This window comes from Anomaloglossus baeobatrachus, chromosome 1 (assembly GCF_048569485.1).
Source record: "Anomaloglossus baeobatrachus isolate aAnoBae1 chromosome 1, aAnoBae1.hap1, whole genome shotgun sequence".
NCBI classification, from domain to species: Eukaryota; Metazoa; Chordata; class Amphibia; order Anura; family Aromobatidae; genus Anomaloglossus; species Anomaloglossus baeobatrachus.
In genome coordinates, this window is record NC_134353.1 from 531,533,293 (window position 1) to 531,558,078 (window position 24,786).

The 24,786-nt window shown below is 48.1% G+C and overlaps 1 protein-coding gene across 1 annotated transcript in view; it reads left to right on the top strand.

The window, feature by feature from the left end:
* The window catches only part of HAUS6 (HAUS augmin like complex subunit 6), an 82,749-nt gene that overhangs the window by 28,650 nt on the left and 29,313 nt on the right, over window positions 1–24,786 (top strand). Inside the window, exons 14-15 of the mRNA XM_075316441.1 lie at window positions 10,787–10,853; window positions 23,934–24,113. Of these exons, the coding sequence (XP_075172556.1) occupies window positions 10,787–10,853; window positions 23,934–24,113 (247 nt within the window). The remainder of the gene's footprint in view (window positions 1–10,786; window positions 10,854–23,933; window positions 24,114–24,786) is intronic.

Sequence of the window (24,786 nt, forward strand, 5' to 3'; positions counted from 1 at the left end):
CATCTCCTGCAGTCGGTGGTGGTGGTGGTGGTGGTGGTGGTAGTGGTGTTTTTTTTTTTTTTTTTTTTTTTTTTTTTTCTGTAAATGAACACTGCAGATTTTTCGCTTCGATTTCTGCATAGGTTGGCAGTGGCAAATTTAACCCCTTCATCACCGGGGGGGGTTTCCCGAGAGCCGTAACTTTTTTTTTTTTCCCATCAATCTTGCCATATGATGCTTATTTTTTGCGGAACGAGTTGTACTTTTAAATGAAACCATGAGTTTTACCATTTAAGTATCAAGTGCGGAAAAATTGCAAAAAAAAAAAAAAAGTGCAATTACACAACTTTGTTTTTGGGATATTTTATTCAGTGTTCACTATATGGTAAAACGGATGTCGGTGTGATGCCTTAAGGCAAATGAGAATATTCCGGCACACGGACTACCCCAAATAAAGTAAAGAGACTTGGATTATGCAAATTTACTGGATGTAATAACTTTGGAAACAATGGTAGAGGATTCCTCCTTCCTCAGATGGTTTGTACTTTGGACAATATTTTTTTGGCTCCAGCTCCTGGCCTCAGTCATAACTTGAATTATCAATGTCGCAAACTAATTTTTCCACTTTCTCCTATAACAATGAGGAATCCTGAGAAGCATTGAGAGGAAGTGACTCATGTTAGCTACAGGAATCATCACTTGACCCTGTGCTACCATGGCAACCACCGAAAGTCACGTGACTTCCGATGGGGGCGGGGTAAGTCACTGTAATGGCGTCACGCATGTACATCTCTCTGCCAGATTTTGGCAGTGAGATGTAAGGGGTTAATGGTCGCGGGTGGAAGCGATTCCACTCGCGACTAGCAGGCACACGTCAGCTGTTAAAAACAGCTGATATGTGCGCGGATCGCCGCGACATGCCCACGGCAGGTGGCGGGGATTAACCTCACACGATCCATGACGTACCCAGTACGTCATGGGTCGTTAAGGGGTTTAAGTTTGCCTCAAGCCACCTGGGAGACACACCAAACCTGTGGAAGAAGGTTCTCTGGTCAGATGAAACCAAAATTGAACTATTTGGGCACAATGCCAAAACAATGTTTGGCGTAAAAGCAACACAGCTCATCACCCTGAACACACCATCCACACTGTCAAACATTATGGCAGCATCATGCTTTGGGCCTGCTTTTCTTCAGCAGACAGGGACAGGTAAGATGGTTAAAATTGATGGGAAGATGGATGGAGCCAAATACAGGACCATTCTTGAAGAAAACCTGTTGGCGTCTGCAAAAGACCTGAGACTGGGACGGAGATTTGTTGTCCAACAAGACAATGATCCAAAACATAAAGCAAAATCTATAATGGAATGTTTCACAAATAAACGTATCCAGGTGTTAGACTGGCCAAGTCAAAGTCCAGACCTGAACCCAATCGAGAATCTGTGGAAAGAGCTGAAAACTGCTGTTCACATATGCTCTGCATCCAATCTTACTGACCTCGAGCTGTTCGCAAAGGAAGAATGGGCAGGAATTTCAGTCTCTTGATGTGCAAAACTGATAGAGACATACCCCAAGCGACTTTCAGCTGTAATAATCGCAGCAAAAGGTGGCGCTACAAAGTATTAACACTAGAAGTCCCAGGAATTTCGAGCTCCATAGGGTTCCAATGGTAGAAATGTTAAATGACCCTCTCTGGGACTTCTAGTGTTAAAGGGGACAAATAATATTGCACGCCCCACTTTAGTTTTTTTTTTTTTAAAGTTTTTAAAATGAGTACATTTTGTACAACTTCACAATTGTGTCCCACTTGTTGTTGATTCTTCACCATAACATTAAATTTTTTATCTTTTGTTTGAAGCTTGAAATGTGGGAAAACGTTAAAAAATTCAACGGAGCCGAATACTTTCGCAAGGCACTGTATGTGTGTATATGTAAATAAGAGGTCCTTGGGTTACCCTTTTTATGGCCAAGGGCACAGTGCCCTCTCTTGCCAGCTCGCTTGGTGTCCTCTGAACTTCCCCTTGGCTTAATTGGCATCTTGGTCATAATTTCCGACCCTACACATTTGCTTTAACAATACAGGACCTGAGCATGCGCTAAAGTGTGCTCATATCCCTCTTTTTTTTTTTTTTTCTTCCTGCATAAGCCACTCCATACAGACTAGCCAGATGGGTTCACTCAATAATGGTTGGCCGATGCAGACATTTGCTAGTCCCTGTGTCAGTGAAGATGTGTGGAACCAGGGATTCTACGCAGGCAGCAGTTGCTCTGAGCAGACACTGTCAAGCATGCAAAGCGAAAGTGCGGAGGATGCTATTGAGGAGTGAGATGATGCATTGAGCCTTTATAGATGCTAAGGTTGCACCAAGAAGTCCTCACTTGGCAATGGAATACAACTTAACACTAAAGTAGTGAAATCTATACTCTGGTATGATTCTTTATAGGGGCAAATTTGATTGTATAAGTGGTAAGAATTTTAGTTTTGGGGGTGATTAGACTCACTTTAAGGCCACTTTCACACGTCTGTGTTTTCGGTATGTGTGACGTCCGTTTTACACACGAACCTGGAGACATGTAGACCTATAAAAAAAGAAATAAATGGGCTTACACACATGTCTGTGTTTTGACATGGACCTGTGCCTGTGTGGAGCACACATGTGTCCGTGTGCTCCACATGGGGACATGTCCGTGTGACACGTCTTGGAGAAAACACATCTTTGAAATAAAATTGAAAATTTCTCTACTCGCCTATGTCCAACATTGCTTTCTTCAGCGCTGCTGTCATTTGCTTTTGGTCTCGCTCATTATGCTCATGAATATTCACTGCACCGCGGACCCAGAAGCAGCATCAGTGCCGGAGGCAGCAGCGGGGACAGTTGAGTATAGAATTTTTTGCTGTCCGTATGCTATGCTGAATACGCACACATGCGCACATACACCACGAACCGTGCAAAACAGACCTAAAGGGAATCTGTCACCACATTTTTACTACCTAATTTGCGTGAAGCATAATGTAGCGCGAGTGATCCCCCAACCTTTTTGACCTTGAAAGCCACATAACAGCTGTAAGAGAATATCGCGAGCTGCATCCAGCTCCTGTCCCCTTAACGGTAGTGACACCAAGAGCCCCTATTTCTAGTTTAATGAAAGCCAAAGCTTCCACAGAAATCACAAAGATCCAGGGGTTCCCACAATACTTCCATTCAAATCTGCTTTTCTGTGTGGGCAAACTCTCAAAATTCATCATCTGGAGATCTGCTCTTCATATCTGTTTGCGAGGCCTGATGTCAAGGGTGTAACAATCGCGGTCACAAGGATCGTGATTGGGCCCGAGGGTGAAAGGGGCCTGCCGACTCCAGCACCTGTGTAAGCTGGATGTGTGTCCGAGGGTGTGCATCCAGCTGAAACGTATTACAGCACAGAGACCGGTCAGTTCCTTGCACTGCAATGTGCCAGCCGCCAATTAAGGATATGAATATTTACTGCTTCCCATACCCATAGTCCCGCCCACTTCTTTGCATTGAAGCCAATGCTGGGAGGTGGATGGAATTATGGGAGTAGGGAGCAGTGATTATGCATGTGCTTTAATAGTGGCACACGTGAGCGCCCAGCTGCTGGCTTCCTGCAGCAGCTGGGCGGTAATGTGTGCCACTATGAAAAAAATATGGATAGTCACTGCTCCCTACGCCCATTATCCCGGGTGCAATGACTATGGCTGCTGTGTAAGTGGGCGTGCATGATGGTGACATCATTCACTGTGCTGCTTACATGCGGAGGTCAGTTTCTGGCATGACCGCATTGAAGAAGGAAGGTGGGTATAGGCTCCATGCGCACACTGCAGTTTTTTTTTTTTTTTCTCGGACTCCTCATTGGGGGACACAGGACCATGGGTGTTATGCTGCCTATCCATAGGAGGACACGAAGTAGATGCAAAAGCATAGCTCCTCTTCTGCAGTATACACCCCCTGGCCGGGCCAGGCAAGCTCAGTTTTAGCTTAGTGTCTGTAGGAGGCACTTCCTTTCAAGGTTTGTTATTTTTTGAGGGCGACTGTTTCCTTTTGGGACCGATCTCCCACTACCATCAACGGGTGGGAACGTGAAGCGCTGCCTACACGTACCCCCTCCCGCGACGCTGGATCCTGGGCTGGACAACTGGTTCCACAGACACCGATTTTTTTTTTTTTTTTTTTTTTTTTTTTCCCAAAGCCCAGGGTAGAGGCCTGTGCCCTATAGCCCAATTCCTCAGCCCCTCTCTGCAGGCTCTGAGATGAAGATGGCACTGATTCCTCAGCCCCTCTCCGCAGGCTCTGAGTTGAATATGACAACGACACAGCAAGCTGGCTCTGCTATTTTCACTGCCTGGAGAGCAGGTGAGATCCCCCTGACTGGGTTCCCAGAGAAAGGGAGAAAGGACGCTGCAGGGAAGTTTCCCAGGCCATTTACAGTATTTATGTGCAAGGAGCAAGGATCCTGCACACAGAGTGTTAACTTTCTCTAGCTTGCTGGCTGGGGGGAAGTTCTGCTGTTTGCAGAAAGTCTTGCAGATAATGGTGGCAGGGGGAGGGCCCAGGGCTCAGGGACTCACCCTGTGTATTATCTGCTCTGTTTATTTGCTCCAGCAAAAGCCGGCTGATAACCACCGGTGACAAGCTGTGTGCTGACTGTAGAGAGGGAGAAAAACTCAGAAGCTCCCTTCCTGACGTTTTTTACTACCCACAGCAGGGGGGGGGGGGGCACACTGACTCATCTTCCCACTCTTTTAGTGCTAAGCCCCGCCCCCCATGGCCGCGATAAGCCCCCCCTCCCCCCCCCTTCCCCAGGGAAGCGTGCGAGATCTTCTTAGAGCAGCCTTCCTGAGGACAGGGCCATCGGCTGATTCTGGTGAGGTGCTTGCTTCAATTGTAGCTCTGCTGAGCATTGCTCCCCCTCCTGGCATACTCCTATTAGGAACATGCAGAATTCAAAAGGCACCAAGAGGGCTAAGGCTCACATAGTCTGTTATTCAGCCTGCACTGCCTGCCACGTTGAGCTACCACGTAAACACACCTCTTCTCTCTGTGAGTCCTGTGCCCCTATAGCCCTCCCAAGACCCCCCTGCCACCACTGCCGCAACCGGCAGCCCAGAGTTTAGGGCCCCCAGCCCACCGGAATGGGCACAGTTTCTGTCCCAATCCATGGAAAAACTCACAGAACCTGGTTCTGGCTATGCAATGTAGTCCTCCACACCCTTCTGGGTCCCTGGACGGAACGCAGCCTGAGGATACCCCTATGGAGGATCCTTCTGAGGTAATCCGGGCACATGCTTCACCGGTTGCAGGGATCAGGAAAAGGGAACACGGCCGGGTGTCTCCAGCGGGCTCTCCCTCGGGAGCACACAGGGCAGGCTCTCCCACACGCTCCACGGCTTCTGAAGAGCTGGAGGAGGGAGAATGCTGTTTGTACCAGGAGGATTCCTTGGTTTCATCAACCCCAGATGAACAAACTGCAATAGACTCCCTTATAGCAGCAATCAACCATACTCTGCATGTGGAGGATCCCCCATCCACTACCACTGACCATGCGGTCTCCTTTAAGAGGGCAAGGAAACCCCAAAAGGTTTTCGCTGATCACCCAGAGTTTCAGGATATCCTCACAAAGCAAAGGGAGAAGCCTGACAGGCGCTTCGGTAACCGAAAACTCATGGAGTCCGGTACCCTTTTGCCTCACCTGCCCCTAAGGGCTGGGCCGATCCGCCCTCGGTCGAAACGTCCGCCCCCCCCCCCTCCCGGTCTCCCGCCTTACCACAAAGACACTCCTGTCTTTACCCGATGGTTCTTCCATTAAGGACCCGACAGACAGACAGGTGGAGCACCTCGCCCGCTCTGCTTTTGACGCTGCGGGTTCCTCCCTCTCGCCCTCCTTTTGCCTCTGTGTGGGTCGCAAAGGCGATCTCGGTCTGGGCAGAATCCCTTATCACTTCGCCTGAGGAATCCCAGTTCACTCACAACTTCACAGAGGTAACAGCTCAAATTGCCACTGCGGCGGAGTACCTCATCCAGGCCTCCATGGACGCTGCTACCTGCGCAGCGTTTGCCACCTCAAATACCATAGCCATCCGTAGAGCTCTCTGGCTCCGACAATGGCGAGCGGACTCTGCCTCCAAGAAGTTTCTCACTGGCCTTCTTTTTTCCAGACAGATTGGCGAACGTCTGGACAAGCTCATTTCTGACGCCACGGGAGGAAAGAGTACCTCCCTCCCCCCAGCTGAAGTCCAGGACGTCCTTCACCAGACGTCCACAGTCCTCGTTCCGCTCCTTTCGGAACTCATTTGGTTGGTCGACATCCCGTGCTGTCCCCGCCACCAGCCGCGGACTACGCAGGGACCGACCTTCTCAGCTATCCCCTAAACCCACTTCGTCATGGCAGAGCGGTACGCTGCCTTCTACGTCCTCCGTCTTGTTCCATTCGATTCAGCATCAAAGTGCTCGGCATTTATTATTATTTATTCCCATCTAGTTCCCCCGTACAAACGGCCGCTGGAACCATGGGACCTCAACCTCGTTCTGGACGGTCTCCAGAGGTCTCCCTTTGAACCTCTCAAGGAATCCTCCCTTGCTCTTCTGTCCTGGAAGGTAACATTCTTAGTGGCAATTACGTCCATAGACGGGTTTCGGAGCTGGCAGTACTCTTGCCGCGAGCCTTTTCTGATCTTTCACCAGGGCAAGGTGGTTCTGCGCCCCTTCCGGATTTCCTTCCAAAGGTTCTTACCCCGTTTCATTTGAACGAGGAGATTGTTCTGCCTTTTTTGTCCACACCCAGTTCATAGGGTGGAAAGGTCTTTGCATTCGTTAGACCTCATCAGAGCTCTCAGATATTACATATCCAGGACAGCCCCCTTTAGGAAAACGGACTCTTTGTTCGTCATTCCTGAGGGGCCTAAGAAGGGACAGGCAGCTTCAAAGGCGACACTGGCTCGCTGGATTCGCTCTGCGATCCAGGAAGTCTACCGCTTGCAACTCAAGCCCATTCCTAGTGGACTGCGGGCTCATTCCACGTGAGCAGTTGGTGCTTCGTGGGCCATTCGGCATCAGGCTTCAGTGGAACAGGTGTGTAAGGCTGCGACCTGGTCTAGCCTACATACGTTTTCAAAGCATTACAGAGTCCATACCCAGGTTTCAGCTGAGGCAAATCTGGGTAGGAAAATTCTGCAAACGGCAGTAGAGCACCTCTCTCAGTAGGCGCTCCAGGCTGTCCGGGACTGGTTCCTAGTCCTTTGGTTATGTTGTCTTCTTTTATGTTTCCCACCCATGGACTGCTTTAGGACGTCCCATGGTCCTGTGTCCCCCAATGAGGCGTCAGAGAAAAACGGATTTTTGTGTACTCACCGTAAAATCGTTTTCTCTTAGCCATCATTGGGGGACACAGCACCCACCCTGTTGCCCTGTTGGGCCTTGGTTCTCTCAGTACATTATTTGGTTATGACTCTTTTTTTTTTTTTTTTTTCTCATGTTCCTCTGATAAGGTTTTACTGTGTTTTTTTTTTTTTTTTTTTTTTCTCCTACTGCTTGTGTACTAAAACTGAGCTTGCCTGACCCGGCCAGGGGGTGTATACTGCAGAGGAGGAGCTATGCTTTTGTATCTACTTAGTGTCCTCCTATGGATAGGCAGCATAACACCCGTGGTCCTGTGTCCCCCAATGATGGCTAAGAGAAAACGATTTTACGGTGAGTACACAAAAATCTGTTTTTTTTTTTTTTTTTATACGTTTTTGGTTCAGTTTTGCCAAAAACTCTTTAATTCTCCCAGCAAAGTCTGAGAATTCTGAAATGCTGTGTGTAAACTTTTTATCTTTTTGCTTTGTGGTTTTGGGCCGACAAAAAACCCCACAAAACTGCAGTATGTCAATTTTGTCTGTGTTTTTTTTTTTTTTTTTTTTTTTTTTTTGTTTTTATCGTGCATATTTTAGCCCTTCCAGCCATTGAGTTCACTTAAAAGCACGCATGGGATATAAACTCAGCAAAAAAACGCACAGAGGAAAAATGGGAGAAGCTTTTTACGCCTAAGAAGATCATCCCAACTGTGAAACACGGGGGTAGCAGGATCATGTTGTGGGGTTGCTTTGCATTACGGACTGGTGCACTTCACAAAATAGATGGCATCATGAGGAAAGAAGATTATGTGGCAATACTGAAGCAACAGCTCAAGATATCAGCCAGGAACTTAAAGCTTGAGCAGAAATGGGTCTTCTAAATGAAGAATGACCCGAAGCATACTGCTAAACAAAGTGGCTTAAGGATAACAAAGTCAATGTTTTGTTGTGGCCATCACAAAACCCTGATTTTAATCCTATTGAAAATGTATGGGCAAAGCTGAAAAGGCAGGTGCAAGCAAGGCAACCTACAAACATGGCTTAGTTACACCAGTTCTGTCAGGAGGAATGGGCCCCAATTACTACCAACTATTGGGAGAAGCTTGTGGAGGAATATCCAAAATGTTTGACTCATACAGTTTAAGGGCAATTGTACCAAATACTAATGAAATGTGTGAAAACTTTTGACTTTTTTCAAAAAGTAATAAAATGCCTTAAAACATTCTCTCTATCACTTCTGGAATTTGGCAAATATAAATAATTTTGGTTCCCAATTGGCCTAAAATAGGAAAGTTTTTTTTATTCTGATTTCATGTCAGATAGTGAGAAACATGCAGATGTTGTTTTTTTTTTTTTTTTTTCTTTAAGATTGTGTATGTAAACTTCTGATATTTAACTGTATATGCCAGGATGGGGGACATATTTAGTGAGCCACAGGTTGAGGACTCTGATGTAGAGGCAAAGACCTTGAATCCATTGTCACTTACTGGGTTGTATACTGTAGGCCCGGGGCCAGACTGGGCACTAGTTCGATCCCCTCGCATGATACTCTGCTCACGCTGGCAGCACAGCAGGAGCCGAGTGTTATGCGAGTGTCCCTACGACTGAGGTCCGACTCTGCGAGCAGACCTCAGCTGCGGGGGGGGCGGGCTGGCACTGAGGGGGGGGGAGGGAGGGATTTATCTTCTTCTCTCCTCCGTAGCCAGCTATTGCCATTCTTGCCCTGCATCGGTGTACCGTGAGTGCAGTGCGATTTTTCTCTCGCCCCATACACTTGAATGGGTGCGAGAGAGAGTCTCGCATTACAGTCGCTGCATGCTGCGACTTGTTTTCTCGGTCCGATTTAGGGCTGCGAAAATAATCGCTCAAGTGCGCTGACACGCAAGTTAAAATTTGGTCCGAGTGGAATGCGATGTTTTATCGCACTCCACTCGCGCCGTTTTTCTCGCCATGTGTCTTAGGCCTAACATAAATAATTTACTGCTGCTAAAACAGTTACCGTATTTTTCGTACCATAAGACGCACTTTTTTCCCCCAAATGTTGGGAAGTGGGGGGTATGTCTTATGGTCTGAATATAGGGCTGCAGCAGGGAATGAGGGTGCTGTGGTGGAGCGGGTCTTCGGCGGCACGAGCAGGCTGTGGCAGCGCCTGCCGTGACCACGTGGGCTCGTTCATTACATATGCACGTCCATCCTCCCGGCCATCATCTCTCAGCGCTGAAGCCGGCGCTGACAGGTGGGCGGAATGATGGGCGGGGTGCGCGCATAGTAAACAGCCGGCCCACATGATCACCCCTGGCAACTACAGCCTGGAGTGATCATGTGCGGCGGCTATATTCACTGCCCCCCGCGCATCATCATCAGCACGGGGGGGCAGTGAATAAGTACAGTATACTCACCATTCCCCTGCAGCTTCGCGATGTCCTCCCGTCTGCCGGTCGGCTGATCTGTGTAGAAGTGGTGTGCACAGCGATGACGTCATCGCTGTGCGCGCCGCTAGTCACGCAGGTCAGCTGACTGGCAGACAGGAGGACGAGCGGTGCTGCAGGAAAGTGACCGGTGACTGCTCCACACAGATCAGCGGCGCTGCTGCTGCCGCCATAGACAGGGGGAGGAGCAATGCTGCATGGAGCGAGGTAAGGTGAGTATAAACGGTTATTTTTTTTTTTTTTTGTGTGTGTGATACAGGATACAGGCCATATAGCAGGATGGGGGTATATAGCAGGATGAGAGCATATACCAGGATGGGGTACATATACAAGGCAGGAGGATCATTACCAGACTGGGGTACCTTAGCAGAGAATTTGGGGACATTACCCCCATAATAGTGTCAGCAGCAGATCCTCGCCCCATAAGTGTGTCATGACCACAATTTTTTGCTTAAATTTATTTTCCTCCTCTAAAACCATGCGTCTTATAGTCCGAAAAATACGGTAATTTATCACCTAAAGGACTAGTACATCTGCTGCAAAGTAGTCCCTCAAAGTTTTTCTGCATAAATTAAATGTACAGCCAAAATTTAAAATTGAGCTAATTTAATGCCAGTTATTACTACAAATCACAAAAATGTATGTAACAAGAAACAGGCATGGAATAATGGAGGAAACACTAGGGGGTGATATGAAAGTTAGCAGATGATGATTGCAAAAGACACATGGGTAATATAACAGACTGAGTATGGTATGATGCAATAAAATAGGTGTATGGATGGAACATAAATGCAGCTGCTGAAGCAACAAAACATGAAGGTAACAAGATTGATACATACCCATGAGTGTTCTGCTGGATTGGCACCAAGCCCCTGTATATAGTCTTTCTGCAGTTTATTCATCAAAGCTCTTGCTGTTCTGTTAAGTCTACACCTACCTTTTTCACCAGGTGCCCCTCTGCTTTTTTCTACTTGATTAGGTTTACTAAATTGAGAACTATTGTAATGTGGGTTTTTTTGTTTACCCTCTAGGAAATCTCTACCACTTGATAACAACAAAATAACTCCCAGCATGCGTAGATTGTCGCTAAATGAAAATGTAAGTGTTAATTTCAATTATTTTTTTTTCTTGTGCTGTATACATAAATATAGCAAGCTTCTCTTAAAGAGAACCTGTCAGGTCAAAAAAGCGTTCTGACCTACAAGATGGATGAGCTATTACCTCTTCCTACCCATCCCTGTGTTGTTATATTGTGAAATATGAAAGTAATATACGTTTTGTTACTTTCATATTCCCTATGTAAATAGCATAGGTCTCTAGCCCCATGGGGGGTGTCATCTCCCTGTGGGCGTCTACATGCTTTACATGGTATCCCGCCCCTGTGGGTGTGATACCTTGGATTTACATCAACGACGTCATTTCTGCAGCTTCAGAATCTCTCGCGCGTGCGTGCACTTACCATTTTCGTCGCCTTCTCATCCTGGCACTTGCTTCTCGGTTTCTGACGCGCACTGCGCATGACAGGAACCGCAGGCGTCTTCTAAGCATGCGCAGTGCGCGTTAGAAGCTGACACACGAACACCAGGATGAGGCGGTAGTGAGAATGGTAAGCGCATGCACACGCAAGATTCTGAAGGAGAGATGGTCACGTCGTTGATGTAAATCCATGGTATCACGCCCAAAGGGGTGTGATATCATGGAAAGCATGTCGACGCCCACAGGGCGATGAGACGCCCATGGAGCGACCCTGTCATTTACATAGGGAATATGTAAGTAAAAACGTATTTTATTACTTTCATATTACATTAATATCACAACACAGGGATGGGTAGGAAGGGGTTAGGAGCTCACACATGCTGCTGCTTGTAGGTCAGAACGCTTTTTTGACCTGACAGGTTCCCTTTAATGGTGCCTGAAGGTATAGACTTAAATGATAAAATTCTGACCGTGGAAAAAAAGCAGGGTTCTAATTAAAATTAACCTCTACACGACAGTTGACGTACTGGGTATGTCATGAAAGTCAGTGTCATTCTGAACAAGGACGTACCCAGTAGGTTATGGCAATCGCGGGGGTTCCCGCACTGTGCCATCGCCCCTTGATCTCCAGCTTATCTTGTAGCTGGGACCCGGCTCTCACTGCCAGGAGCGGTGCCCACGCCGATTCACGCAGTTTAACCCCGATCGCAACGTTTAGGAGGCAGGAGAGGAATTGCTTACCTTTCCCTGGCAATCGGGCCCCTGTAATGTGATTTCAGGGACCTGATCACTGCCATGGGAACGCTGGGTCGTCACCATGACGCTGGGTCACCCAGCTACGGATTGCCTCACAGATCATGCCGGATGCACGGTTTGTGAGGTGAAGTAACGATTGTGGAGGTTCCTGCACTCTACCCCCGAGATCGCAGCCGGGTCTCCAGTTTATCTTGTAGCGGAGACTCAGCTGTCACTGCCAGGAGTGGTGCCTGCACCGCTTCCGGCAGTTTAATTACCTAAATGCTGCGATCAATGCAATCACAGCATTCAGGAGGCAGGGAGAGATATCGCTTACCTCTCCCTAGCGATAGAGCCCCTGTAACGCAATTACAGGGACACGATCGCTGCCATGACGACCCTGGGTTACTGAACTACGGAGAGCCTCAGACACCATGCGGCCTGCATGATGTGTAAGGTGAAGTGGCAGAGCTGCTGCAGCCCTGACATTTATAATCAGTATTTACTCATAAGGAAGTTATCAACTATTAGAAAAATACTAATGTGGTCCCAAAGTGTTTCCAATTAAGAATCCATACTAAACACTTCAAAAGACCATATTTAAATAAGTTTATCAATCTTTATTAACAGGATTAAAAAACATAAACACTAGACATGATAGACATATTTAAAAATTGACAAAAAAACAAGGTGCAGGATGGAGGGTCCACCATAGTTCATTCATTTATAGTATCGCAGAATATTTAGTTCATAATAATATTCTCATTTATTTATAGTATCACAAAGCATTAAGTTCATAATAGTGCTTTACTAGTTTGTGTACCATATATCATAATCTATATATCTCCTCTTGCTCCTCCAAATTTATAAACTGACATTTATAATCCCCTGCAGTGATAAAGCTCTGCAAAGGATTATCAGTGATCGAGTCACAAAGTTAGTGTCCCGGAAAGGGACTAAGTAAAAAATAAAGTTAAAAAAAAATTAAGTATTAAAATTTTTTTTGGAGAAAATAAAAATATTCCAATAAGTGTGTGTGTATGTGTATTCTGTCTGTCTGTCTTGCTCCAAAATTGTGTCACCGTGACAGTGTCGTTACAGTGACAACTTTCGGATTGGCCGCTCGCCTCGGCCTGGCCCTGCCCCCCGCATGGATTAGCCGCTCGCCCCGGCCCTCCGCACGCATCGTCCGCTCCAGCTCCCGGTACACATGTGCAGGGAGCCGGCATACGCTGACGCCTCGCCCGCTCGCCCCCGCCACACGTTGGCACACTCTGCCCCGCCCCCGGCGGACATAACCTTGCGATGCTGGGATCGTAACGGAGCCGGTGTACGCTGGTAACCATGACACACATCGCGTAACTATAGGAAGCGCTTCCCTTAGTTACCCGATGTGTATCATGGTTACCAGCGTACCGGGTACACATGTGCAGGGAGCTGGCAGACGCTGACGCCTCACCTGCTCAGCCCCGCCCCCAGCACACGTTGCCACGCTTGGACACTCCCCCGGCGGCCCAGCATGGGGATGGAGCACGATGGGGGGTGCGCAGCATGAGGGATGGAACATGATGGGAGGTGCGCAGCATGGGGGAAGGAGCACGATGGGGGGTGCGCATCATGGGGGAGGGAGCACGATGGGGATGCACACCTCCCCCCAAAACACACACACACACACACACACACACACCGCCGCCGCACCGCACAACACACACACACACACACACACACACACACACACACACACACACACACACACACACACACACACACACACACTGGGGTACCACAAACACCGCCCTACACAGACACCCACACCCACAGACAACGCCGCACACACACAACACCCAACACATAAACACCGCGGCATACATAAATATACGCACATACCGCGCAACACACACACACTGCATAAAACATACCTCCCCCCAAAACACACACGCACTCCACACCCACACAAACCGCGCAACACACACCGCACCACACACACACAGAACGCTGCAGACACACAGCGCTCCACAAACAATGCAACACACATACATCACCGCTCTCACACACCCCCCCCCCCCACCCAGACAACGCGCAGAACATATCACACAGAAGAAAAGTAGGCGATCATATGGTTCAAAAAAATGCTTTTTATTGATTAGTGCAGAGAGGTGTGAGGCAAAACTGTTTAAATCACCACAGTCGTGGGGTAAGGAGCATATTTCGATATACATACAGTAGCTGGCAGAATCCAGAAAAACGGTGCATTATAAATGTAAAAAATTACACATGCATTACTATATGAAATATTCAAGGCTGTGACCACAAAAATGACCACAGACACTAATATTTAATGACACATGTGATAACACTGTAAACCTACCCATATACTGCACATCATAGATAACCCATTCCCCTTTGGGCAAGAGAATTTTTCATATAATATACTATGACATGTGCCTATGTCGGTAACAAGGATCAGCACAATCGCAAAATGAGCACATTAATAAAAACAGATACATAACAGTGGAGACTGGACCATCACAAAAATTCCCACTGAAAGGATATACCAAATCCAATAAGTGCTCCAGCAAATTAAAAGCGATCAAACAAATCGACAGAGGCACCTGTCCTCATACACAAAGTGGAATATAAAGCAATCAAAAAATGTGGCCCAAATGGTACCAATAAAATTTCCAAGTTATCCCTCAAAAACCAAGCCCTTACATGACTGTCGGCAGAAAAATAAAAAAACGTATTCAAAATCCAGTGATGCAAAAAATTTGTAAAATGCAATTTTTAGTGTGATAGTCGCCTAACTTAAAAAAAAAAAATACTATATAAATCTGGTACCACTGTAATCGTACTGACCGAAGGAATAGTGTCACCTAATCACTTATACTGCAAGGTGAACTGCTTTAAAGAATAGATAAAGCCAATTATTCAATTTTTACTGACTTGTTCATTCTGCTGCTAAAAGCTTGCAGTATGGTGCGGCTGAGCGTGTACACTGGGATTATGTGTCAGTCTCTGAAAAGACATGATTCAGATACAATTCCCAACTGAAAATTCACTGTAATGAGGCAGAGGAAGTCACTTTGACCTCACGTCTGGCCTGTGGTCAGCGATGTCCATATTTTTATGCGACGTTTCAGATGTGCACAAAAGTGTAGTCAGCAACAGTTTTTGTTCATCATTGAAAAGACTGACACCAATGAACAGAGGACAAACGTAGTCCGGAGTAACTGCTGCCTCATGAGTGAATGGATCCGTGATGGGTTTCGTCTGAATCACGTATTTAAGAGATGTAGTGTGAAACCCCGATGTAAGTGCTCAATATAGAGCACAGGATAAAGGGGAACTAATCCAAAATGTTTGCAATCTTGAATTCTGCAACATTCACTGCATTTGACACCATGGGTGTTTTCCAGAGACTAAATTGTCACTACACCCGTAGATGAATTCTTAGAGGGGTGTAATTTCCAAAATTTGGTCACTATGAAGGGTTTTCGTCTGTTCTGCTGCTTAGGGGCTCTGCAAATGGAATCCGCAAACTATTCTAGGAAAATCTTGGCACCAAAAATCAAATCTCTTCTCTTGCCTACTGAGCCCTGTGGTGCGGCCAAATAGTACTAAAGAGTCACTTGTGGGGTATTGCCACGTTCAGGACAAATTGTGCAACACATTGTGACCTTGTGTTTTTTTTATTTTATTTTATTTTTTTACGATCACCCTTGTGAAAATTGCAAATCTGAGATTAAAACAACATTTTAGTGATAAAAATGTAATTATTTTTTCTTTACTGCCCAATAATTTTCTAACACACCTATGGTGTCAATATGCTCACTGCACCCCTGGATGAATTAATTGAGGTCTGCAGCTTGTAACATGGGGTCACTTGTGGGGGGGTTCTGCTGTTCTAGCACCTCAGGGGCTCTGCCAATGTGACATGGCAACTGCAAACCATTGCAACTAAATCTAATCTCAAGTATGGTGCTTTCCTTCTTCACTTTGTACTGTGCCTCAAAAGTAGTTTTCAATCACATCGGCGTACTCGGGAGAAATTCCCCAATAAATTGTATGGTGCATTTTTTCCTGATACCCTTGTGAAACAAAAAAAGCTACCTGGTTGAAGCAACACGTTTGTGGTAAAATTGTTTTTACAGCTCAACGTTATAAAATTCTGTGAAGCCCTGGTGATTCAAGGTGTTCACCAAACATCTAGATACATTTCTTGAGGGGTCTAGTTTCCAAAATGGAATCAGTTGTTTGGGAGCACCACTGTTTAGGCACCTCAGGGGGTCTCCGAATGCTCAAGGCATCCACTAACGATTCCAGCCAATTTTGCAGTCAAATGGCGCTCCTTCACTTCCGAGCCCTGCTGTGCGCCCAAACAATTGCTTTCTACCACATATGAGGTATCGGCATACTCAGCAGAGATTGCACAATACATTTTATGGTGCACTATTTCCTGAAACCCTTGTAAAGAGAAATAAAAACCTACCTGGTTGAGGCAACAAGTTTGTGGTAAAAAAAAAAAAAAAAAAATTATTTTCATGGCTCAATGTTATAAAATCCTGTGAAGCCCCCGAGGGTTTGAGGGTGCTCTCCAAACGGCTAAATGCATTTCTTGAGGGGTCTGGTTTCCAAAACGCAGTCACTCGTGGGGCAGCTTCACTGTTTAGGCACCTCATAGGGTCTCGAAACGCGATATGGTGTCCGCTAATGATTCCAGCTAATTTTGCTTTCAAAAATTTAAATGGTGCTCCTTCTCTTCCGAGCCCTGCCGTGCGCCCAAACAGTAGATTTCCACCACATATGCAGTATCTGCGTACTCAGGACAAATTGCACAATAACTTCTATGGTGCATTTTTTTTCCTGATACCATTGTGAAAATGCAAAAATTTATGGCTAAAGTAACATATTTGTGTAAAGGGAAAAAAAAATAATTCATTTTTTCTTACACATTGCTTTGGTTTCTGTGAAGCACCTAAAGGGTTAGTAAACTTCTTGGATGTGGTTCTGAGCAGAGGGAGGGGTGCAGTTTTTAGAATGGTGTCACTTTTGGGTATTTTCTGTCACCTAGGCCTCTCAAAGTCACTTCAGATGTGATGTGGTCTCTAAAACTTAGTTTCTTTATCGTTCCTATGGGAGACCCAGACCATGGGTGTTTAGCTTCTGGCTCCGGAGGACACACAAAGTACTATACTTAAAGTGTAGCTCCTCCCTCTGAGCTTATACACCCCCTGGAGAACCAGATCTAGCCAGTTTATCGCTTTGTGTTCAGGAGGCATACATCCACACATGCATTCTCATCTGATTTTTGGAAAGAGTTTGAAGAAAAGCGGGTCCAAGTCTGGACTCCCGGCATGTCCCTTCTCACCCCACTGTGTCGGCGGTGTTGTTAAGGTTGATTTCCAAGGCTGGAGCCTTACATGCCGCGCTCCTTCACCATCCCTCCTGGGCTCTGGCTTGAAGTGGGAGCCAGCACGGTCTCCATGCTTGGCAGGAGACCGGTCTCCATCCGCAGCCCTTCAGGATCCTGCTGGACCGGAGCACTCATCCCCAGGGACTTTTGGAACCCTGCGTCTCAGCAAGCCAAGTACCTGAGACGTTTATATATTGGGGGTCCCTGTACTTTATTGTTGTGGGAGAGTGTGCTGACTGTTTTATGACATTTCCGGCGGGTTCTCTGGCTGTCGCCTGAGAACCGCGCCGATGGTGCCTGTGCGCCGGCCGCGCTGCTCAAATTTAGGCCCCGGCTTCGCCGGAGGCCTAGTTTCGGTTTCTCTGCCCTCGCATGTCACTCATGCAGAGGGACAGGCTCGGCTCCGCCCGGCGGCCGTTCAGCACAGGGGAGGGACACTCCTCACTGCAGTGTGTGTCTCCTCCCCTGTAGGTCTCTATGGCCCTCCAGATCCCGCTCCTCAAGCAAGTCCCGCCCCCTCTCTTCGCTCCGGCGGCCATTTTCTCAGCGTTCTCTCTGCAGCAGCACTGGTCTGCAGCATCTCTGCTGAGTTGCTGTGCTTGGGGGTCCGGGCTTCGGGATCTGGAGGGCACACAACACCGCTCCAGCGGTCTGGTAAGCCAAAACCGGTCTCCGGTTGTGGACCTCTGATTATACTCTCTGGGGTTCATTCTCTGGCAGAGCCCCCACTCCAGCAGCATGTCTCACTCGAGGAGCAAGGCTCCAAAGCTGTATTCTGTATGCACTGCATGTAAGCTCCTGCTGCCTGAACCGAGCATATTCCCACATTGTGATGCCTGCTCTAACCTGGCGGTGCCTCAGCCTGGAGTCTCACCCGCAGTGGTCTCTCAGGCTGCTCCTGCTCCTGTGGCTGAACCCCCGGCTTGGGTAGAATCCTTTCCTAGGTCTATCTCTGTCTTTTGCCGACTCCATGGGACTTCTGTCCAGGACTTTGCTGAACATGCATCAGCCCTTTTCACAGGGTGCCTCTGCTGCTAGGGGTCTCTCAGGACCGGAGCTCACAGAGGATTCATCATCTGGTCCCAGACCCCGTCCTTCTAAGAAGAGACGCAGGGTTCCCTCTCCTTCCTCGTCCCGCGGCTCTGATTCAGGAGCTGACTCGCAGGACGAGGAGGATGCCTTTACGGGGGGCTCGGAGGTTAACTCCATGTGCCCCATTGATCTGTCCGAAAGTGGCTCAGATGTTAGTGATTTGATTGCGTCCATTAATTCTGTACTGGATCTCAATCCGCCAGTATCAGAGGAACAACCCTCGCTGGCAGAAAAGCACCAGTTTACCTCGCCTAAGAGAGTAAAGAGTGTGTTCTTTAACCACTCCAGTTTTCAGGCCGCTGTGACCAAGCCCAGGGCCTGTCCTGACAAACGCTTCCCAAAGCGTGGTTCTGACGACCGCTTTCCCTTTCCACCTGAGGTGGTCAAGGAGTGGGCTCATTCCCCAAAGGTAGACCCCCCGGTGTCTAGACTCTCAGCCCGGACCGTTGTATCGGTGGCTGATGGCACCTCTCTTAAGGATTCCACTGACAGCCAGATTGACCTTCTGGCCAAATCCGTATATGAAGCGGCGGGGGCCTCGTTCTCTCCGACTTTTGCAGCAGTGTGGGCTCTCCAAAGCCATCTCTGCTTCTCTAGAGGAGATGCATTCCCTCGCCAGGGAATCTATGCCCGAAATGGTTACCTTAACTTCCCAAGCTTCAGCTTTTTCATCCTATGCCATGTCTGCCATGCTGGAGGCTTCTCACCGCACTGCGGTGGCTTCGGGTAATTCCCTCGCTATCCGCAGGATCTTGTGGCTTCGAGAGTGGAAGGCAGATGCTTCTTCAAAGAAGTACCTTGCTGGACTCCCTTTTGCTGGGTCCCGGCTGTTCGGTGAACAGCTGGATGAAATTATTAAGGAAGCTACTGGCGGGAAGAGTACTTCCATGCCACAAACCAAAACCAGGAAACCTGTCCAGGGCAGGAATCAGTCGAGGTTTCGTTCCTTTCGTTCCTCCAACTGGTCGTCCTCTAAGCCCTCGGCCTCGTCCACTAACTCAGCCAAGGACCAGAAATCCAACTGGCGCCCAAAAGCGCGTCCACAAAAGACCGCAGGAGGTGCTGCCGCCAAGGCAGCCTCCTCGTGACTATCTGTCAGCGCCAGCAACGTCCTTAGTCGGTGGCAGGCTCTCCCACTTTGGCAACGCGTGGTTTCCACACGTCTCCGATCAGTGGGTGAGGGACATCATCTCCCACGGCTACAGGATAGAATTCTCTTCCAGCCCGCCAAACAGATTTTTTCTGTCAACTCCCCCCTGCTCCAAGGCCGCCGCCTTCTCTCAGGCCGTGGCATCCTTGCAGGCCAACGGAGTAATTGTACCGGTTCCCGCCCGGGAACGGTTCAGAGGTTTCTACTCAAATCTCTTCCTAGTCCCCAAAAAGGACGGTTCCTTCCGGCCCATCCTGGATCTCAAGCTTCTCAACAAGCATGTTCAGGTGCGGCATTTTCGCATGGAGTCTCTGCGATCAGTCATTGCCTCAATGACCCAAGGGGATTTCCTGGCATCCATCGACATCAGAGATGCCTATCTGCATGTGCCAATTGCAGTTTCACACCAGCGTTGGCTACGTTTTGCAATCGGAGAGGAACATTTCCAACTCGTGGCTCTCCCCTTCGGGTTGGCCACAGCTCCTCGGGTATTCACCAAGGTCATGGCAGCAGTGATTGCGGTCCTGCACCTACAGGGGTTGGCAGTGATCCCTTACCTGGACGACCTTCTAGTCCAGGCTTCATCCAGCGTGGACTGTCAGCGGAGTGTCTCGCTCACTCTCACCACTCTAGCCCAATTCGGGTGGCTTGTCAATCTTCCCAAATCCACTCTGACTCCGACCCAGAGTCTCACGTACCTAGGGATGCAGTTCGAGACACTGCCGGCACTTGTGAAATTGCCCTTAGTCAAACAGCAGTCCCTCCAACTGGCGGTGCGCTCTCTGCTGAGGCCCCGCCGTTATTCCCTCAGGCGCCTGATGCAGGTGCTGGGTCAGATGGTGGCGTCAATGGAGGCTGTTCCCTTTGCCCAGTTCCATCTGCGTCCCCTACAGCTGGACATTCTCCGCTGTTGGGACAAGCGGCCTTCCTCCTTGCACAGGTTAGTGGCTCTGTCGCCACAGACCAGGAGCTCTCTTCAGTGGTGGCTTCGGCCCCTCTCTGTCTCAGGGGCGCTCCTTTCTGGCCCCGTCCTGGGTGATCCTCTCCACGGATGCCAGTCTATCCGGCTGGGGAGCGGTATGTCTCCACCACCGAGCGCAGGGCACTTGGACTCCGTCCGAGTCAGCCCTTTCGATCAATGTGCTGGAAACCAGAGCCGTGCTTCTGGCTCTCCTAGCTTTTCACCATCTGCTGGCGGGCAAGCACATCCGAGTCCAGTCAGACAACGTGACAGCGGTTGCCTACATCAATCACCAAGGCGGGACACGCAGCCGCCTGGCAATGTTGGAGGTACAACGCATCCTTCAATGGACGGAGGACTCCAAGTCCACCATATCCGCAGTCGACATCCCAGGTGTGGAAAACTGGGAGGCAGATTATCTCAGCCGTCAAACCGTGGACAGTGGCGAGTGGTCCCTGCACCCGGCAGTTTTTCAGTCAATCTGCTGCAAATGGGGCACTCCGGACGTGGACCTAATGGCATCCCGCCACAACAACAAAGTTCCCGTTTTACGTGGCTCACTCCCACGATCCTCAGGCATTCGCTGCGGACGCTCTGGTTCAAAACTGGTCCCAGTTTCGTCTGTCCTACGTGTTTCCCCCTCTAGCCCTCTTGCCCAGAGTCCTGCGCAAGATCAGAATGGAGGGCCGTCGAGTCATCCTCATTGCTCCGGACTGGCCCAGGCGAGCTTGGTACCCAGACCTGCTCCATCTGTCCGTAGAGGTGCCGTGGCATCTCCCGGACCGTCCAGACCTTCTTTCACAAGGTCCGTTTTTCCTCCTGAATTCTGCGGCTCTCAGATTGACGGCGTGGCTCTTGAGTCCTGGATCCTGACTGCTTCTGGTATTCCTCCGGAAGTCATCTCCACTATGACTTGGGCCCGTAAGTCTTCCTCCGCCAAGATCTATCACAGGACTTGGAAAATTTTCCTGTCCTGGTGTCGCTCTTCCGGCCATCCTCCTTGGCCATTCTCTTTGCCGACCCTTCTGTCCTTTCTGCAGACCGGTCTGCAGCTGGGACGGTCCCTCAACTCTCTCAAGGGACAAGTCTCAGCTCTGTCAGTGCTGTTCCAGCGACGTCTCGCCCGGCTGGCTCAGGTCCGCACCTTCATGCAGGGCGCGTCTCACATCATTCCGCCTTACCGGCGGCCCTTGGATCCCTGGGACCTCAATTTGGTTCTCACGGTTTTGCAGAAACCCCCCTTTGAGCCTCTTAGGGAGGTTTCTTTGTTTCGTCTTTCACAGAAAGTGGTCTTTCTAGTGGCCATAACTTCCCTCAGGAGAGTCTCCGATTTGGCTGCGCTCTCTTCGGAGTCACCTTTTTTGTTTTTTCATCAAGACAAGGTGGTTCTCCGTCCGACTCCGGACTTTCTTCCTAAGGTGGTCTCTCCTTTCCACCTTAACCAGGACATTACGCTACCTTCCTTTTGTCCGGCTCCTGTTCATCGCTTTGAAAAAGCGTTGCATACTCTGGATCTGGTGCGTGCTCTCCGGATCTGTGTCTCGCACCGCTGCTCTTAGGCGGTGCACTTCTCTTTTTTGTGCTAACCACAGGTCGGCGCAAGGGCCTCTCTGCTTCTAAGCCTACCTTAGCCCGTTGGATTAGGTCGACCATTTCGGACGCCTACCAGTGTTCTCAGGTGCCTCCCCCGCCAGGGATAAAGGCACACTCGACCAGAGCGGTCGGTGCCTCTTGGGCTTTCAGGCACCAGGCTACGGCTCAACAGTCTGTCAGGCTGCCACTTGGACTAGCCTGCATACCTTTTCAAAGCACTACCAAGTGCATGCTCATGCTTCGGCAGATGCGAGCTAGGCAGACGCATCCTTCAGGCGGCTGTCGCCCACTTGTGAAGTTAGGCTCCGCCTACTTCTTAGTTTTTCTGTTTATTTCCCACCCATGGACTGCTTTGAGACGTCCCATGGTCTGGGTCTCCCATAGGAACGATAAAGAAAGAGAATTTTGTTTACTTACCGTAAATTCTTTTTCTTATAGTTCCGTATTGGGAGACCCAGCTCCCTCCCTGTTGGCAATTTCTTGTTCCGCGTGTTATCACCGGCTGTTGTCGTGGACAGAGTCTCCGGTTGTTCCGGTTCTTGCTCTTTTACTTGTGGGTGGCTATTCTCCTTCAGTTTTTGCACTAAACTGGCTAGATCTGGTTCTCCAGAGGGTGTATAAGCTCAGAGGGAGGAGCTACACTTTTAAGTGTAGTACTTTGTGTGTCCTCCGGAGGTAGAAGCTAAACACCCATGGTCTGGGTCTCCCAATACGGAACTATAAGAAAAAGACTTTACGGTAAGTAAACAAAATTCTCTTTTTTTCAAAAAAAAAAATTAAAAAAAAAAAGACATTGCTGATTAACTTTTAAACCGTTCTAAGTAAACATGTGTTAAGTTTATTTAGTAACTATTTTGTGTGACATATCTTTCAGATTTATGGGCATAACATTTCAAGGTTTGAAAAATGTGACATTTTCAAAAATGTCCCCAAATTTACGATATTTTTACAAATAAACACTATCATCCTAATTTTACCATTATTTTATGTATAAAATGAAACAAAAAACGTCAGCATCAGCAGGATCTTTTGAAGCGTTCCAGTTATAACTTGTCAAAGTGACACAGGTCAGAATTGCAAATAATGGCCTGGTCATTAAGGAGAAAACCTTGCTCTGGGGTAAAAAATGTTCTGGCTACTTAAGTTATAAGAAGGTTTTTCCCAGGAGATAAAAAAAAAAGTATTCTAATGTCTTTGCCCTCAAACTATAACTATGAGATCCATAGTGCTGTTCCCCGCTCTCACAGTACCTGTAATTCAGTGTGACGCTAGAGCTCCTTCTTTGTGCTCCCTCTCCCTTCTGGGACGTTGCATCACACTTCAGATGGCGTGGCCTGCTCCTGGTGTATAGTAGCTGCCAGCCACTGATATCTTCTTCCCTGCAGTCTGAGGACAAGGTGTGTCCTATGGCAGAACAGAAGCAGATATCAGGAGGCTGGCATTTACAAAACAATAGAGCAGGCCACCCCCTTGATCTGTGATGTAACATCCCAAAGATAGGGGGAGCAGCTACAGGGTCACATTGGATTACAGGTACTGTGAGAGGGGAGCAGCACTATGGATCTCATCTTTATAGTTTGAGAGCATGGCCATTTGACTCATTTATTTCCCCGGAGTACCCCCTTTTTTATGGTCAGAATTGCTTTTGCAGCAAGTAATTATTTTTGTTTTTCTTTCTTGTAATCTTGTCACCTCTGGTGTGAGAACTGTATTGTGTGCTACTTGTACTTGACTGTTTTATCACCATGTTGTATATAGGATTTTCGAACACCAAACTCAAATGGAAACAATAGCTTTGCACTTGGAACTCCAACTTCTGCAATACATAAAAGAAGGTCAGACACTAGCTGGATGACCCCTGCAAGCAGCTTACCCCATACCCCAACACCATGTGAACAGGATGCGAAGAGTGCTGCACGTCTACAGCTTGCACAACAGGTTTGAAATCCGATCTTCCATCATTTGCTTGTATTCTAGACATAAATGTGCATTACTGTGCTCTGCTCGTTTTGGAACTTAAATGGAGACGGTTAGGTCCACTATCTCTTCCTACTCAATAACATTCACATTTGTATGACTAAATTCCCTGCCTAACCAGCCCTGTATAATGTTATTCACTTAGCTGAATATTTTTAAAAACAAAAAAACCCCAAAATAGAACCTTTTTGCTTTTCTTATGCTAATTTGGCTCTTGACTAGTCGGTGGGCGCTATTTCCCATGACTAGTCGGTCCTCTTTCCATGTTATCACACGTTATTGCCAGCTACTGGAAATCTTGTGCATACACGTGGCTTGTTTCAGCAGCATCACTGCGCTTCTGAATCTGGGTGTATGTGTACTTTGATTTGAAAAAACAGCTTCTACTTGTCCGATCATGCACTGTGCGCCTCTCTGAAGTCTGCATGAGTCCACCTGGTTACAGAAGTGCAGTGACTCTGCTGAATTGAGCTGCCCAGATGAGCGAGATTAAGGAGCTGGTAATGCACAAGCTCGCGGAAATCCTGTTATCACACCCAGAGGGGAGTGATAACCTGGAAAGAAAAAAACAGTGATTTTATCAAAAGGACAGCAGACCGCTCAGTAAGTGACACATTGTTGGAATCTGCGTCTC